Source organism: Patagioenas fasciata, chromosome 21 (assembly GCF_037038585.1).
Source record: "Patagioenas fasciata isolate bPatFas1 chromosome 21, bPatFas1.hap1, whole genome shotgun sequence".
Classification (NCBI taxonomy): Eukaryota; Metazoa; Chordata; class Aves; order Columbiformes; family Columbidae; genus Patagioenas; species Patagioenas fasciata.
In genome coordinates, this window is record NC_092540.1 from 10,107,170 (window position 1) to 10,122,574 (window position 15,405).

Below are 15,405 nucleotides of genomic sequence, written 5' to 3' on the forward strand. Positions count from 1 at the left end.
CCATCAGCTCCAAGTTGGCCGCCAGCTGCCGGTATGACTCCTTGGAGGAATAGATTTCTGCTGCCGTGGGTGGGATGGCTCCCAGCCGGCTGCCAGACAGGTAGCTCAGCTCCCTCAGCACCGACACCAGCTGCAGAAACAAGGCAGAGAGCTGAATGTGAGACAATCCTCCCCATTCACCTGGTAGACACCCTCCCGTCAATTCTGGGGATCTTAGGGGGTTCCTGCTGTTTTATTCACAAAGCAGTACGCTCTGAGAAGGGCCTGGACACCTCCTAGTCCAGACCATCTCCCTCCCATTGATCTTTGCCTCTGATTTGCTTCCCAATCAAAGACATCTAGCTCTGTTAACTACCCAGCCAGCAAACCCTGTGCAGCCTCTAAAAGCCATGATGATCTCTGGTCTTCTCAGCTATCCTCATCAATACAGTCTTTCAGCAATACTGTGCCTGCAGGAGGAGGCACAACCAAAAGCATCTTTGAGTTGTGATGGAACGGGATTGAGTGGGTTATTAAACTATAAACCCAAGTAGAAGTGAGTCCCTGCAACAAACGGAGCAGCAAGGTCTTCCAACGCAATATATCACTTCTAAGACAAAACAAAAAAATCTTTGCTCAGTTTAGTGGCTTGTGAGAGGGAAAATGCTCCTGAAACTGCACATTTTGGCTGGGTGACAGAAATTCAGTATATTGTATGGGCAATGGCAGGGGTGAGGAGTATCTACAATACTAAAGTGACTATGTCCACAATGACAAGAAGAGGAAAGAAAGACGGAGCGCAGAAGGGTGAAGGGAGCAGTTTGAGGAGGTGGATGGAAGAGGATGGGATGGGAGGAAGGGAAAAGCAGGGGATTGAGGGAGCAGGAGGCCAAGTGAGATAGAACCAAACTCCCCTCCCTTTTATGCACTGGAATGTCTGAGACATCCCCACCATGGTGTCAAGGATGTCTTACCCTCTTTCCCTCTCCTCCATGGAAGGTGAGCTCTGGAAGATTCTTTAATGTTGAAGGGTTGCAAATACATCCTCCCTTTAGGCAAAATGAGGTGCTCCTATCTGCTCTGAAGGGCATGAAGGGGCTGCTAAGCAGGCACCTGAGGACATGAGGCAGTCCTCAGTACGGAAAGCTGAGAGCAGCGCAGAAGCACTCAGAGACTGAAGCTGAGAACATGCTCAGCACGTCACAGGCTCCAGACCCTGGCACCAGGGTGAAGGGTGGAAAACATCCCCTGGGGCCATTTGCTTCCCACCTTAGCAAGGAGATTCCAAGGAGCTGGACAAATCCTTTGTCTGAGAGCCAAGCTGGAATGAGCTCTGGAACCTCAACACTTTTCTCTAACAGCAGCAAGTCCCAGGGAAAGGGGGAAGTGTTTGATGTTTTCCCAGGCCCCTGAGATTCAGCACCTCCGCAGCAAATGGCATTTCACATTTGAGAGGCCCCAGCTCTCATCAGGCCCCAGCACCTTTGAATCCACCTCTGCACTCTGCTGGCTTGGACCCTGCCTCTGCTTTGGGCAGGGGGATGGTCAGGCCTCCCTGTGCTGGAGAGGGCAGCCCTAGGGAACAGAGACCTACTGGAAGCCTCCTGCACCACAATTAAGGAAATCCAACAGCCACAACACTGAAGTAACAAAACAAACCTTTCCTGGGATTTTTATACCCTTTCAGGAAGCTCAGATTTCAGGTAAACATAACACGAACCCACGTCTGTAGGATGATGCTCCTACGCTCCCCACACCAGCGTCAAACCAACCTGCTCTGGAGATGTTGACACCAGTTAACATCTGGCTACTCACAGACTTTCTGGCTTTAATTACAATCTGCGCTGCTTAAACTGTAATCCTGATATTTTACCAGGAGACAGAGCCCACAAAGGGGATGCTTAATTCATGTCACCCATCACAGATGCTCCAGGGACCTCAGCAGAACAGATCTAGTAGCGATCCCACCAGACTTGCCATGCACGGTGGGGCACAGCTTGGAGACGTGCCCTCCAGCAGACAGGAAAGCTAGTTCTTACCTGGGGATCAAAATTAACTGTGATCAGTTTGGTTTCTGGATCTCGCCGGATAAGCGGTTGAGTAAGGTTGTACTGTGATTTTTCAGAGACTGTCTGGGACCAGTCTGCATAGAGCTTCTCCTGATACCTGCCGAAAAACAAACAAACCAATTAAAACATCCACCACGTAGCTGCCAAGCCCGCACACCAAGACATAGAACCAAATAAAAGCCAAGTCCACTTCTGAGGGCTGAAGAACATCAAGGAATATTTAAAACCCACCCACACCACCTCCATAAAGATCTTGGCTTCAAAGACAAACACCTGAAAACCAGTGACAGCATCAAGTCAGGAAAACAAAGATCCCCCAAGTACCATTCTTAGCAGAGGATTCAAATTTGGGGACAAACATTCAAAAGCTCAGAGCAATCAGTTCAGTTTTAGCATCAAACATTAAGATATTAAGTGAGGTGCAACGAATCCCACTCCCACTTGTGGAATACACACATTACAGCCACGGTAAGTACACTGTGAATGGGCACAAGTGGATCGAGACTTCTGGTCAGCTCAGGTTTTCTACCACAGCATCTCCTACATCCAAAAGAATCTCGTTCCAACATTTCTGCTGGGCTGCACAGCCCCTGTCCCTCCCATGCAAACTTCTCATTTCAAGATATCACAGAAAGACTGTGGTGTGTAGCAAAGGATTCCTCCTCCTCTCTCATCACAAAATTCCTTCTGGCTTAGAAAGAGACATTCTCAGGCCCTGGGCTTGCAAATGTGCTGAAAGGTGGTTTAGAGAAGGAGAAGGAAATGGCCTCAAGTTGCACCAGGGGAGGTTCAGACTGGATATTAGGAAACATTTCTTCCCCAAAGGGCTGTCGGGCATTGGAACAGGCTGCGAGGGCAGTGGTGGAGTCATCATCCCTGGAGGGGTGGACAGACGTGGAGACGAGGTTCTCAGGGACACGGGGCAGTGCCAGGGTTGTGTTAATGGATGGACATGAGGGTCTCTTCCAACCAAAACAATTCTATGATTCTATAAGGTTTGGCTTTTTTTCATATAGTTACAGTCATGCCTGAGCCACCACTTACCTGTCGAGCAGCTGGATCATTTCTTCATACTTCTCTATCACCCTTCTTCCTTCAGCAGAGTCCAAGCAGCTGGTGGCACAACAGACAAGCTCAGCGTTACATTTAGCCCTGTGAGGCTGCAGTCTCTATTTACCCCTTCCCAAAACCACCCACCACCTTGCAGGCAGAGCCTGGCTGGGGATCTTACATTCCAACCCCACCATATCGCCCAAAACCATTTCACTGCACAAAAGCTCTCCAAGCCCCAGTGCGCCCTTTTGCGGGTGTTTGCATGGCAACTGGCAAATGAGAACCACGTCCTGGGGGAAGAACAAGGGCCCAGAGCTGCTGGAGGAACACTGGTCTCCGTAACATACTCAATGCTCCGGTGTTTGCACAGAGCAGGGCAACCTCTGCTCACCAGCCACCGCTTTCTGAGGTCAAAGAGGCACAGAACGAAGCAGAGTGTGGCTCCCGGCAGATGAAGCTCTTGGCGGTGCCCAATTCATGCCCCTCAAACCGAAGAGCAAAGGTGTCCCAGAGTGCGGGAGGCAGAGCCCTGGCCACGCTGCCAGGGCTGTACAGCCCAGGGAACAGCAGGCCAGAGGAATTCTTATCATGCTGTCTTTTCCCCACTGTTTCATCTACAATATCCAAGTTTTCCTCAAGATGGTTGTTGATTTTGGAGGACATATTGACAAAACTTGAATTAACTTAACCAAAAGCTGGAAAAAAGGAGCGCCTGAGCAGTCACCGCTGGGCAAGTGCTGAGAAACCTGCTGGAAGTAAACAAGTCCTCTGAGCAAATCCAAGTAAATCCCAGCAAAACCACTTTTGTTTCTCCTTTTTAATCCTTTTTCCCTTTCAACAGCATCATGTCACCACCGCTGCAGAGCATGTTATTAACTACTCTAAACAGAGGACAGAAAATCAGTGTGAAATGCAGATCTGGGTCCTTCATGGTGGACAAAAATTTGCCATTTAGGTTCAAATCAGACATGATAACTTGGGCTCTGTGCTGGGAACAGCCCAAGAGTTTGTTTCATTGCACCAATGTCTTTGCTGCTGCAGAATAACTGTGCACTTAAAGACACTTAATGGCAAGATACAGTGAGAGAAGGTTACAAACATGGTACAGTGACGGTCAAGTTATTTTGGTCAAGTACATTAAAAAAGTGGATCCATTTACACAGAATCCTGACCAGCACACGTGAAGCCATTCCTGTGAGCTACCAGGTGCAGTCCCTAGAACACCCTCAGTTGTCATAAGTCCAACACTGCCTTGCTTACAGAGCTCTTAAATGTTGTCTCATGTGGTGCCAGCTGTGAGTATGAGGCCATACTTCCCTGACACCATCCGTTATAACAAGCATTTGGGTGATAAATATACCAGCATTGGTTTCTTTCCTTGATCTTGGGAGATGGCTCCTTTGTTTAACGCTGAGAAAGTTTTCTTCTGCCCAACAAAATGCTCGTCTGCTCCCCAACATGCAAACCCAGCTCCATCGACCCATCTCAGCTGAGTCCAGCCCAGCACTTCTCTGCTATTCACAGTTTGGATGATGCCAGAACCAGGACTTGCAGCTGAGGAGGTCCTGGAGAACATGCTGAGTGGGATTGCAGCAGGAAAGGTTCTGATACCTCTTTCAATTGCAACCCGGGAACTATGTCTGAAAGCTGAATAGCCCACTGTGCCTCTTAATCGCTTCAAAACAAATCCAGTTAATGAGTTTCTTAAAAAAAATAATGATCACAAGGAAGCTGAAAAGCACCAGTGCAACCACTTCACACCTCTTTGACTAAGAATTATTTCAGCTATAACCATGGGATAATGTTCACCACAGAAAGAAAATCAGATTGATTACAGAGAAGATAGCAAGGTGGTCATAAAGCAACTTAGCTGGAACAGACACGCACAGATGTGGGATGTGCCTGAAGTGATCAAACGGCACCTGGATTCGCGCTCGCAGCTCCTGCGCCCAGCGCAGCGCTCCAGCCACCGGCGGCATGTTCTTGTGCACAGGGGGGATCCTGGGGAGGGCACATTGGAACAGCATTTGACTGAACGCTGCACTTGTAACCCCAAAGATGCAACAACAGAACCTCATTTGCAGAAAACTGCTCTGATTTCCCAGCTTCCTTCCTTAAATCCAACATCTGCCACACTGATGTAGGTCTGTGACCAAGGCGAGTGCCTCTGGATCTTGAATAAGGAGCTGAGATCGAACGAGAAGCCCAGACTATGTCCAAACCTGAGCTGATGTGAGGTGTCCCTTGCCTGGGACACATTCCCCGCCCCTCACAAACACTGACATAGGGATTTCTGACCAGGAGTTACTTCTGTCCGCCTTATCTAACAGCCACAGAACAATAACCACAAATTCACAGCAAATGATTCTCTCCATGATTCTCTCCAGTCCAGGACTTGTCTCGTTCCAGTATGAGCTTTCTGAGGCAAGTAAATAGGTTATTGTTCAAAATGACATACTTGAATCCTCATAATCTGATAGAAATCCACCCATTCCCCCCTGTGCCAACAGTCACGGGGAATAATAAACTTGGAAAAGGCTGATTAAACCCTTGGTTACAAAGTCCCACTCGCATACTTTGCATTTTAAGCATTGTAAGGGAAACAAAATAAATTCATTCTGAGGAGCACATGAGTGGGTTTGCAGGTCCCATGGGGTGTTGGAGGCAGCACACAAATGTGGAGAGAAACCTCCTGTCACAGCCTCGCTGGGAGAAAAGCTCAGCATGTGTCTCCATTCCCAGTCACATATCATGCATACACATTGGAAAAAGGGTATTTTTACTCCTAACCAATTATTTGCTTTAATACTAAGAACAGAGCTTTCCCAGGCATTTCCATTGCCACTAGGAGCTACAGAGGCTGAAAACATCTGCAATTTGTAAAGTTTTGGGTTCCTTAGAAAAATAAATCATTTCCCCCCCAAATTAATCTCAATCAAACTCCCTGTAAAACCCATTTTACTCAGCACGTTCTACCTACCGAGCTTCAGCTCTGCCTGGATGTGCCGGGAGTAGATCAGCCTGGCGTGGTCCAGGGCCCTGCTGAACATGCTGATGAGGACGGAGTATTTGCCAGCAGCATCTGCAGCGACTGCCGGTCGCTCCAAAAGGCTCCCGAACATGTCCAGCAGCTGTTGGGGTGAACACGCAGGAAAAGAAGAGGGGAAAAATTTACAACCCCGACTCCTGCAGAGAGATCAGCTGGGACCTTCCTCCCCAGCCCAGATGCTTCAATACTGTCCGCACCGATGGGCACTTTGGAAAAAGGAAATTTGCTCCCTTTGTTACGGGGCCTCTCCGACTTTCTCTGGGGTTGGACCACATTCCAACTGTTGTTCTTCAAATGCTTCAAGATTTTCTATTCTTTTCAAAAAACCTACAAAGATAAACACTGTCACTTGCTAAAGGCTTTTCTACAAATGCTTATATTGATTTTTTAAAAAAAATACCATTTATTATTTCTGCAAGATAGATTAATTGATAAATAAACCAGCTTTGTTTCTAGAAAACCTGTTTCCAAAACTGAAACAGATCCATGTATTAATAATATTAACAAATTGATACTAACAATATCAATTCTCACCAGGAAATCCTAGAAAAAGCATGATTTCCCCCAACTTGCAGAGAGAGACACAAATATATCTCCTGGCATCCAAAAGCTTTGTGAGGGACCCACCAGCCTGAGCATCCCAAACCAAGAGCAGCCCAAAAGCTACAAGTCCCACTGTCCCACCAGCAAACACCAGCCCCATGTGCCTGTGGCTCCAGCACTGCCTGGTCTCCTCAGCGTGATTCTCACCGAGCCGGGTGCCCTGATTTCCCTTTTAGGGAAGAGCAAGGGAGCGATAAACAAACCTTGAAGGCGTGGTCCAAGTTGGAGGCGTCATCAAAAGCCTGGATGAAAATGGTGCCCAGCCGACGGTCCATGTCTTCTACTTTCTGCTGGAAACCAAAGGCATCCTGCTCAAAGTCCTGCACAAAGGCAAAACACAAGCTGTGAGGCTGCAAGATGGCACTAGGAAGGTACCTGTAACTCCTCGATCCAGAGATGCCCTCTCTTATTCACCGTGAACTAAGCCACTCCTCTGGCCAATCTTCAGCCATCGCAACGTGGCAAAGTCCTCACGAAGCTTGAGAACATTTCTGTGCTGTCCCATGGCTGAGATGTTGGCCCTTTCTCTGGGAGGGACCCTTTGGTCCTGAGGGCTTTCCACAGCCCACATGGCACTATCTTCAGCCTACAGGCAAGATGGACTATTTCCACACCCTCTCCCCCACCACTTGGCCTGAAGACCACACCATCATCCAGAAAACCCACGGATGCACCTGCTGAGTCCCAAATCCAACCTACTTTCAAGTCAAAACAAGCCTGTGGTTCCATGGTGAGCTGGTTGTGAGTGAGGCAGTTTCAAAACACTCGCACAGGTTGCCCAGAGAGGCTGTGGAGTCTCCACACTTGGACATAGGTAATCTTGGAGATATTTCACCTGACCAGTCACAGTCCTGCTCTAGCTGAGCCTGCTTTGAGCAGGGAAGGTGGACTGGGTGATCTCCAGAGGTCCTTTTCAAACTCAACAGTACTGGGTTTCTGTAATTTCCGTCATCTTCTTGCACTGCTTTTCTTGCTTCAATTGTAATAAATCCTTTGAACTTCAAGAGTAACATCTATATTTGTTTTCCTACACGTAAAAGAGTCCAAATCAAAGACTGAACTTGACAGTCCGTGACAGTCCTTCTGTTCTAGCTTGGACAAAACCACTAAAAATGAGGTCATGTGTCTCTTTTCCAAAGGACAAAGTGCAAGGAAATAGCTTTTACTATTGCTACTGCTGAGCTCCAGCAGATCCAGATGCCATGTTTTAGCTAAAAAAAACGGCTCCAGCAGTGGCAGAGGGTGCAAAACTAGAGCACTGAAAGAACAAACATGACTCAGAGTCACACAAATGGCCATGGGGTCACCAAACCCAAGCCACCTCCTGCAGAGCCACTGTCACCTCTCCTCTGTGCCTGCCCTGCTGAAGGAGGGGTGCTATGGAGCAAGCAGCTTTCCAGCAAGAAACACTGGGGACGTGCCACCCCCTGCAGAGATGTACTGGGAGCTGCAGGAAGCAAAGCACGAGCCACCCATCCCCACACCAGGCAGGTCCCAGAGGGCTGGGAATATTCCTTTAATTAAAGCACTACTGATAATAAAATAGAGCATCCTTGAATTCTGAGAGCCCCAGATGCCATGTGTTCATCTAGGCAGGAGCGAACACATCCCAGAGATGATCTGAGTTGGCCCTCATCAGGCAAACTACCTTGTTTTTCCAAAACTAAGACAGAGTCTTATATTAATTTTTGCTGCAAAAGATGCTTACTTTTTTACATGTATAGCTGCCTGGACCCTATTTAAATTGACTTTTTTATGAACTGTAACTAGGGCTAATTTTTTGAATAGGGTTCATATTTCAAGCATCCTGAAAAATCATGCTATAGCTTGTTTTTGGGGTAGGTCTTATTTTTGGGGAAACATGGTAAATACCAAGAGCAGGAAAGCAAAGAGATGTGGGTGTTGGTATAGCTCTTATACCTCAGCAAGCACCATGTACAGCAAAAGCTTGTGCATAACTCATGGAAATCCCAGTTTCCCAGCTGCACTGATCTAAGGTGCTGATCTAGCAAGATATGTTAGATATAGACGTGCAAGAAGTCCCAAATCTCTGCAGGAAAGGCCAGCGGCTCCCTGTTCCCTCCAGTACCAGATCAGATCATAATGAGAGGAGGAAAGAGCTGGGAAGAAGATAGCAGGAAACTGCTGCTTTGGAAACATGCACATGTTCCTGATGTTCCCGCAAACTGGTCCCACCTACCGTGTTGGTCAGGTCAAGACAGTCATAGGTTCGCTCTGAAAACACCTTGTATGCCTCCTGGAATTCCTCATACATGTCCAGGACCTGCTGGCCCAGGGTCTTCCCTTTAATCCCACTGAATTCAATTTTCTCCAGCTTCATCAAGTCCAAGGAAGTTGCCAGGAGATCCTTCAAAGTCAACGGAGGGAGACACAGGTCATGATGTTGACAAAAGAAGATGACAACAGTTGTCACGACAGAGTTGCACTTGCTGAGGGACCTTCCCAAGCACAGCGCTGGTGCTCAGGCTGGGTGGCAGGGATGGGAAGGGGGGAGCCTGATCTGCCTGTCCTGAGCATCAGTGGCTGCTCATAACACGTCCCTGCCCAGTGAGACCTGCTGCAGCCACTAGAAATACCATGACAACTGTAAAATCGCTTTTAAGTGTATTTAAAGGACAGATCCAAAGCAGGATATGAGACTCTTATATGTCATCCAGCATAGCTAAGAATCCCAATTTTATAGGTATTAACCAAGGACAGATTTCTAATATTTACAGGTACCCAAACTGTCCAAAGCTCCTGCGCAGTCAAACCTCCACGTGTCCAAGTGGGTGTTGCAGCACCTGCCCCGCTGGCCCTCTCTGCTGAGGTGGCACACGGGTCCTTCCCTTCCCTTCCCATCCTCTGCAGCCTGGCAGTGTCACCTCTTGGGAAAATGTCCCGCTCCCCCAGTGGTGGTGGCAGCACTGGGCAGCTCTGCTGCCATCCCACCTCATCTGTCTCCCTAGGTAGGGCCAAGTAAGGGCTGGTTGAACATCCATTGTCTCAGAGGACCAGGAGAAATGTGCACAGGAATGTACTGGTGGCCACTCTCTGCTTGCACTTGTCCTGGGGCCACCCGAGCAGGGCAGCAGGTTTTACCACAGACACGTAATATGAAACAGTGCAACGAACCAAAGGAAAGGGATCCTTCCCTCTTCACGTGCTCATGGGCTACCCATGCACCAGTGTAACTGCAGCTTTTATGAAAATTCGAAAACAAATGCACATATGCATTCATATTCACTTCGACACACCAGCACATCCGCTTGAACAAATACCTAGTAAGGCAAAAAAATCATGTGGAAATACCAGTTGTCCCTTGCTTTGTCTTGCAAGGTTGCTTGAAATGAAGTGATGAGGGGAAATTGAGATGGAGAGAGATGCAGCAGTTTTCCTCATTAACAGGCTGGTGTGCACTATGCTTTTAATTATTGTTTTACAGCTCACTCCGCAGGCTCTCCCTCTGACTCCAGATACTGCAGCTTCTACTGTCCCTGGAGTGTGGGACAGCCACGGAAGGAGGAAACAGACACTGGTCAAAACGCACAGTGCCCCAGCTCAAAACCTCCCCACTGGCTTTTGTCTGCAGCCCATATCCACAGTGTGCCCATGGCATCCATGGAATCCCAGCAGTCAGTGCCCCAGAGCCTTTACAGGGTCCCAGTAAACCTGTCACCAACACTGTCCTCATGATAACCTGCAGTTATTCCTGTGTCTATTTATATTCCTCTCTACACTGACCAGCATAATTTGGTTTATTTCACATCAAACCCTACTGGAAACCATCATTATGAATACTTTTAAAATAGGCACCAGTCATGACAGTTTTCAACATAGTTAATTAAGGAACACATAAAAGTATATGGCACATTTAAAGCAGTAAAACTGCAAACACCAGCAACCTGTACACTGGCCATCCAACCCTACACACTGAGAACGCAGCAACAATCAACAAAGAAATTCATTTGGGATGTGTGTGGAGAGCAGATGAATGTGTGTGGTTAGCCACGTGAGAGATAACAGGTACATGCAAGGTCTGTACAAGAGGTACATACAGTATCTGTATAAGAGGTATATACAGTGTCTGTATAACAGGTACATATGGTGTCTGTATGTCTGTGGTCTCCAGACACAGCCATGTGGTAAGGAGAGCATAGGGAGCTCCCACATTCACACTCAGACCTGCTCTCTGCAGAACATCTCCTGTGGCTCAAGGAGCCCTTGGCCACACTGGGAGCTCAGGGATGACACCCCAATGTCCCTGCCTCAGGTGACAGATCTGGCAAACAGGGACACCCCTGAGCCACAGCACCCCAGTTTGATGGACTATGAGGATGCGAAGGGACAACCTGGTGAGGAACGTGTCCCTGCTCCTCCCCAGGCCCACGTGGCACAGCCAAGGGGATCCTGCCATCTGGCCTCTCCAAGACAGGCAGGACCCAGCTCTAGGGTGTCATAGAATCATAGAACCATTTCAGTTGCAAGAGACCCTTAAGATCATTGAGTCCAACCATAACCTAAATCTGTCTCTGATGGCACCAGGAGACCTGGGAGATTACATTGCTTTATTTACAGCTGTGCAAACCACACCTCCAGTAATCCTCCTTTTCTTGCCCCAACAGGAGCAAGGAGTCCAACGGGACTCCTGAGAGCAAAAAACACACCTATCAACCTGACCAGCTTACATATGCACTGAGCAGGACATAGTAAAACACAGTCTTAGACTCGCTGTAACAGGAGACCTAACAGCAAAAGAGTGGCCCCGTTCCCTGGTATCAGGTGAAGCTATAGAAAGGAAAGATGCCAGCAAGTGATCTCCTGGCTACAGAGTTCTCCTGACGGTTTGCAATGTTTTTCAAGACCAGAGTCTCACCTCCACCATCTCCAGTCTCTTCAGGAAGGTGTCCAGCCTCGCAAACACCATTGTGGAGCTGAAGTCCCACTCCCTCACTTCTTGGCCTGGTTCATAATACATGTGCAGTTTTTCCCTTCTCTCCTCAAATGCCTCTTTGAACATGTTCAGGATACCGAGCACCATTCGCACCTTGCCCAGGCTCTCCTCCATGTCCCCTTTCAGAAGGTCTTCTGGAGACAGGTACACCAGGGCCTGGAAGAGCAAAATCACACCTGAGAGGTCACTTCTGCCATCATGGAAAACAAGGACTTCTTGTGTTGAACACATTTGAACCTGTTTATTAAGTTAAATGTTGCCTAAAGAATCACTTTTCCAGGGAAGGACAATAGGAAGAAGGGGAGAGGGGACACAGGGGACTGCAAACACAGGCATCACAGCCACAGACCTGCTCAATGAGAAGGTTGCAGATCTCCTGGAGCAGCACCACTATCCGCACGGGCATGTTGTAGTGCTTGGAGGTGACCCAGATCAAACACACCAGGTGGAGCAGGGGGAGCAGGAAAGGCTTCACCTCGCTGAACTCAACCCTCTCTACGTCTTCCAAGCGGCGCTTGAGGGGTGTCAGGTGCAGGTGAACGTCCTGAGCTTCAGTCAAAGCTGTGTTGAGAGACGTGAGAAGCGGTAAGAACCACCCAGCTGCGGTGTGCTGGGTTCCCAGCTAGGTGCTGGCCTCACCACATGGAAAAGTGCCTGGGAAAAGAAACTGTCCTGACAAGCACTGAGCACCCTCAGCCACCTGTGTGCTGCAGGTCACTCACTCGTGAACATCACTCACCTGCGGCAGTAACCAGAACAGAAATAAGCTGATGTGATGGCAGGGGACAGGGAGCTGGGACAGGGCTTCGTGGAGAGCCTGAGTCCACAACTGCTAAAAAGTCACACGGAATTTGCCCAACAGCACCAAAAATACAGTGCTGCCATGGCTGTGAGCCATGGCCTTGCTGTACAGCACAACAGGCTGTACAGCCTTGGCCTGAGCCCTTTTTAGCTCAGTTTTGGCTCAAGCAACTCCTTGTCCAGTGGGCAGATGACGACGGCCCCACTAGTCCTGACTGTAATAGAAAACCTGTCAACAGTAAAGCAACTGATGTCTGACTTGTCGAAAGCTTTAGCTTAGCTCTGTACAGCTGTGTGGTTTTACCCTGAAGAATTACCCCAGAGCGCAAGCATTAATAAAACCAGATCGTTGTGCAATTAAACCTGTGGACCAACAAGAAGTGACAGAAGTGCTTGAATGCATGCAAAAATAACCCCTAAGGCCCAAGACCAAGGAAGAAGAGACTCCCACTATCAGCATCACCCTCCCAGCAAATCCACCAACAGCAGCCACACCAGTACAATGCCAGGGAAAGGGGCAGAGACTTAAAAGCAGGTGCACACAAATCTGAACTGCGCTGTAATGGAAATTAACAATTATAGTCCAAATTATCCAATTAGGGTTAGTATCGCTGTAGCCGGATTAAAACCAAATATTTGTTGTATTTTGATTAAACCCTTAAAGTATTAATTAGTTTAACAATGAACCCTTGGCTCCTTATATAAGGGGTGTTTCTCCAGCCCATTTAAACTGCACAATGCAGAGTGTGACACAGATCCTTAAGAGATTCAATGTTTGCACGTGAAGTGGTGAAGAACAGTGTTTTCTGCCAGCACGTGCACAGCTAACACAGTCTAGATGGTTTCATTGTGCCAGAGAGCAGCTGGGTTGGACATGGATGTCCAGCTGTGTTGGTCTGCAGGGACAGACCAGCAGGACTACACTGTTTTTCACTACAGACAGGGATTTGCAATATTTCCTTGGGCTGCGCTCAACTCCCCTAAGCAAAGCAAAGCAAGGAAATTCGGGCTGCAGTGGCCAAAGCCTGAGAAGCAGCGCTCTAACAAAGCAGTCTTAGGTACAAGATCTGTCCTCTTAGTCTGAACTCCCGTTCCTGCATAATAACACCAGAGGAGCTGGTGGAAGTTGAGGTGAGTCCTGTTAGAGTAATGCAAACACTTTATTACAGCAGAATAAATTCCCAAACCCATTCACCCTGAACTTTGGCAAGAGTCTGGCTCAACAGACCAGCGATGGAGCTTGTCCCAGCCTGGAAACAAAAGCCTAGACTCAAGCACAAGCAGCCCAGTCTCAATTCACAAACTAGAAAGATTTGGCTTGAAATCAGTCACACCAGGCCATGAAGAAAGGCCAGAAGCCAGCACTGTGGTAAAGTTGCCCCAGCATCTCACCTGCCTCAACATCCATTAGCATGGTTTTGAAGGCTGGGATGTAGCTGCTCTCAACTCTCTCCAGCAGCTCCATCATGTTCCTGACCTTCCTCGTTGTCAGCTGGTTGTAAATGCATTCCAGGTCATCACACCTACAGCAACCGAGACACAGAATCACAGAATCAGTTGGTTGGAAGAGACCCTCAAGATCATCGAGTCCAACCATAACCTAACCCCTGGCACTGCCCCGTGTCCCTGAGAATGTCATCTCTGTGACTGTTCAACCCCTCCAGGAATGGTGACTCCACCACTGCCCTGGGCAGCCTGTTCCAATGCTTCACAACCCCTTCTGGGAAGAAATGTTTCCTAATATCCAACCTCAGCCTCCCCTGGCGCAACTTGAGGCCGTTTCCTCTCATCCTGGCGCTTGTTCCTGGGGAGCAGAGCCCGACCCCCCCTGGCTCCAAGCTCCTTTCAGGCAGTGCAGAGATCAGAAGGTCTCCCCTCAGCTCCTGTTCTCCAGCTGAACCCCCCAGGTCCCTCAGCCACTCCCATCACACTTGTGCTCCAGCCCCTCACCAGCTCTATTCCCTTCTCTCAACTCACTCCACTACCTCAAGGTCTTTCTTGGCCTGAGGGGCCCAAAACTGATTTGAGGTTTGGCTTCCCCAGCGCTGAGTACAGTGGGACAGTCATTGCCCTGGGCCTGCTGGCCACACTGTTCTTGATGCACACCAGGATGCTGGTGGCCACGTTACCCACCTACACTGGGCCATCAGCTGTCCCCCAACATCATCTGTTTCCCCTGGGCCTGATTCAGGGCTTCCTCCAGCTACACATGGACTGTGGAAATGGGAGAAAGCTGCATGAGGCACAGACAAACCCTACAGGACAGAAAGTGCTGAGTTCAGCATGACAGCAGCTCTGCTACTGACAGAACATCGCTGAAAAAAAGCCATCGTGTTTCTGCAGGCATTAGCAACAGCTCTCCAGCCAGCAGGGCTTTGCCCCGAGTCAGCCTGAACCAGTACAGCACAAAGGTTTTCAAAGGGCAGGAGGAAATACCACTCCCAGGCTCCTGAGCATCTAAAGCCCCTCTGGCCCTGACAGATGAACAGCAGCCAGCTGAGATGCACCATTTCCAGACAGCCCCCAGCAGGTGTCCATCAGCAATTACTCCTGTGGATGGCTCCTAGTGAACAGTGACGAAAGAGTGCCCAGAGCGGGTGTGGAGTCTCCTTCTCTGAGACATTCGAACCCGCCTGGACCCACCTGTGTGATCTGCTCTGTGACCCTGCGTGAGCAGGGCTTGGACTGGGGGATCTGCAGAGGTCCCTTCAGCCCAACCAGCCTGGGATCCTGTAAAGGGCATTTCTGAAAAAAGTCCCTTGAGGTGTAGCCCCTGTGGTGGGGCTAAGTTAAAACACAGCCAGCTGCCCAGTGACCTCCCAGGCACTTTGCAGATCATGATGATTTTCTGTGCGGGAGCAATTTTCCTTAGTTGAAGCCTACATGAACCCCAAGTG

At 48.8% G+C, this 15,405-nt stretch overlaps 1 protein-coding gene across 1 annotated transcript; it reads right to left on the reverse strand.

Moving 5' to 3' along the window:
• Window positions 1-1,999: 1,999 nt before the first annotated feature.
• LOC136110806 (dynein axonemal heavy chain 9-like) lies at window positions 2,000-13,976 on the reverse strand. Its single transcript, XM_065854461.2, has 9 exons — window positions 13,901-13,976; window positions 12,057-12,268; window positions 11,630-11,863; window positions 8,954-9,121; window positions 6,957-7,073; window positions 6,082-6,232; window positions 4,989-5,102; window positions 3,093-3,161; window positions 2,000-2,145 (listed from the first exon to the last, which is right to left on the reverse strand). Exons 1-8 carry the CDS (start codon window positions 13,974-13,976, stop codon window positions 3,130-3,132), a joined length of 1,104 nt encoding a protein of 367 aa, XP_065710533.2. The 3' UTR covers window positions 2,000-2,145; window positions 3,093-3,129.
• Between the last annotated feature and the right edge of the window lie 1,429 nt (window positions 13,977-15,405).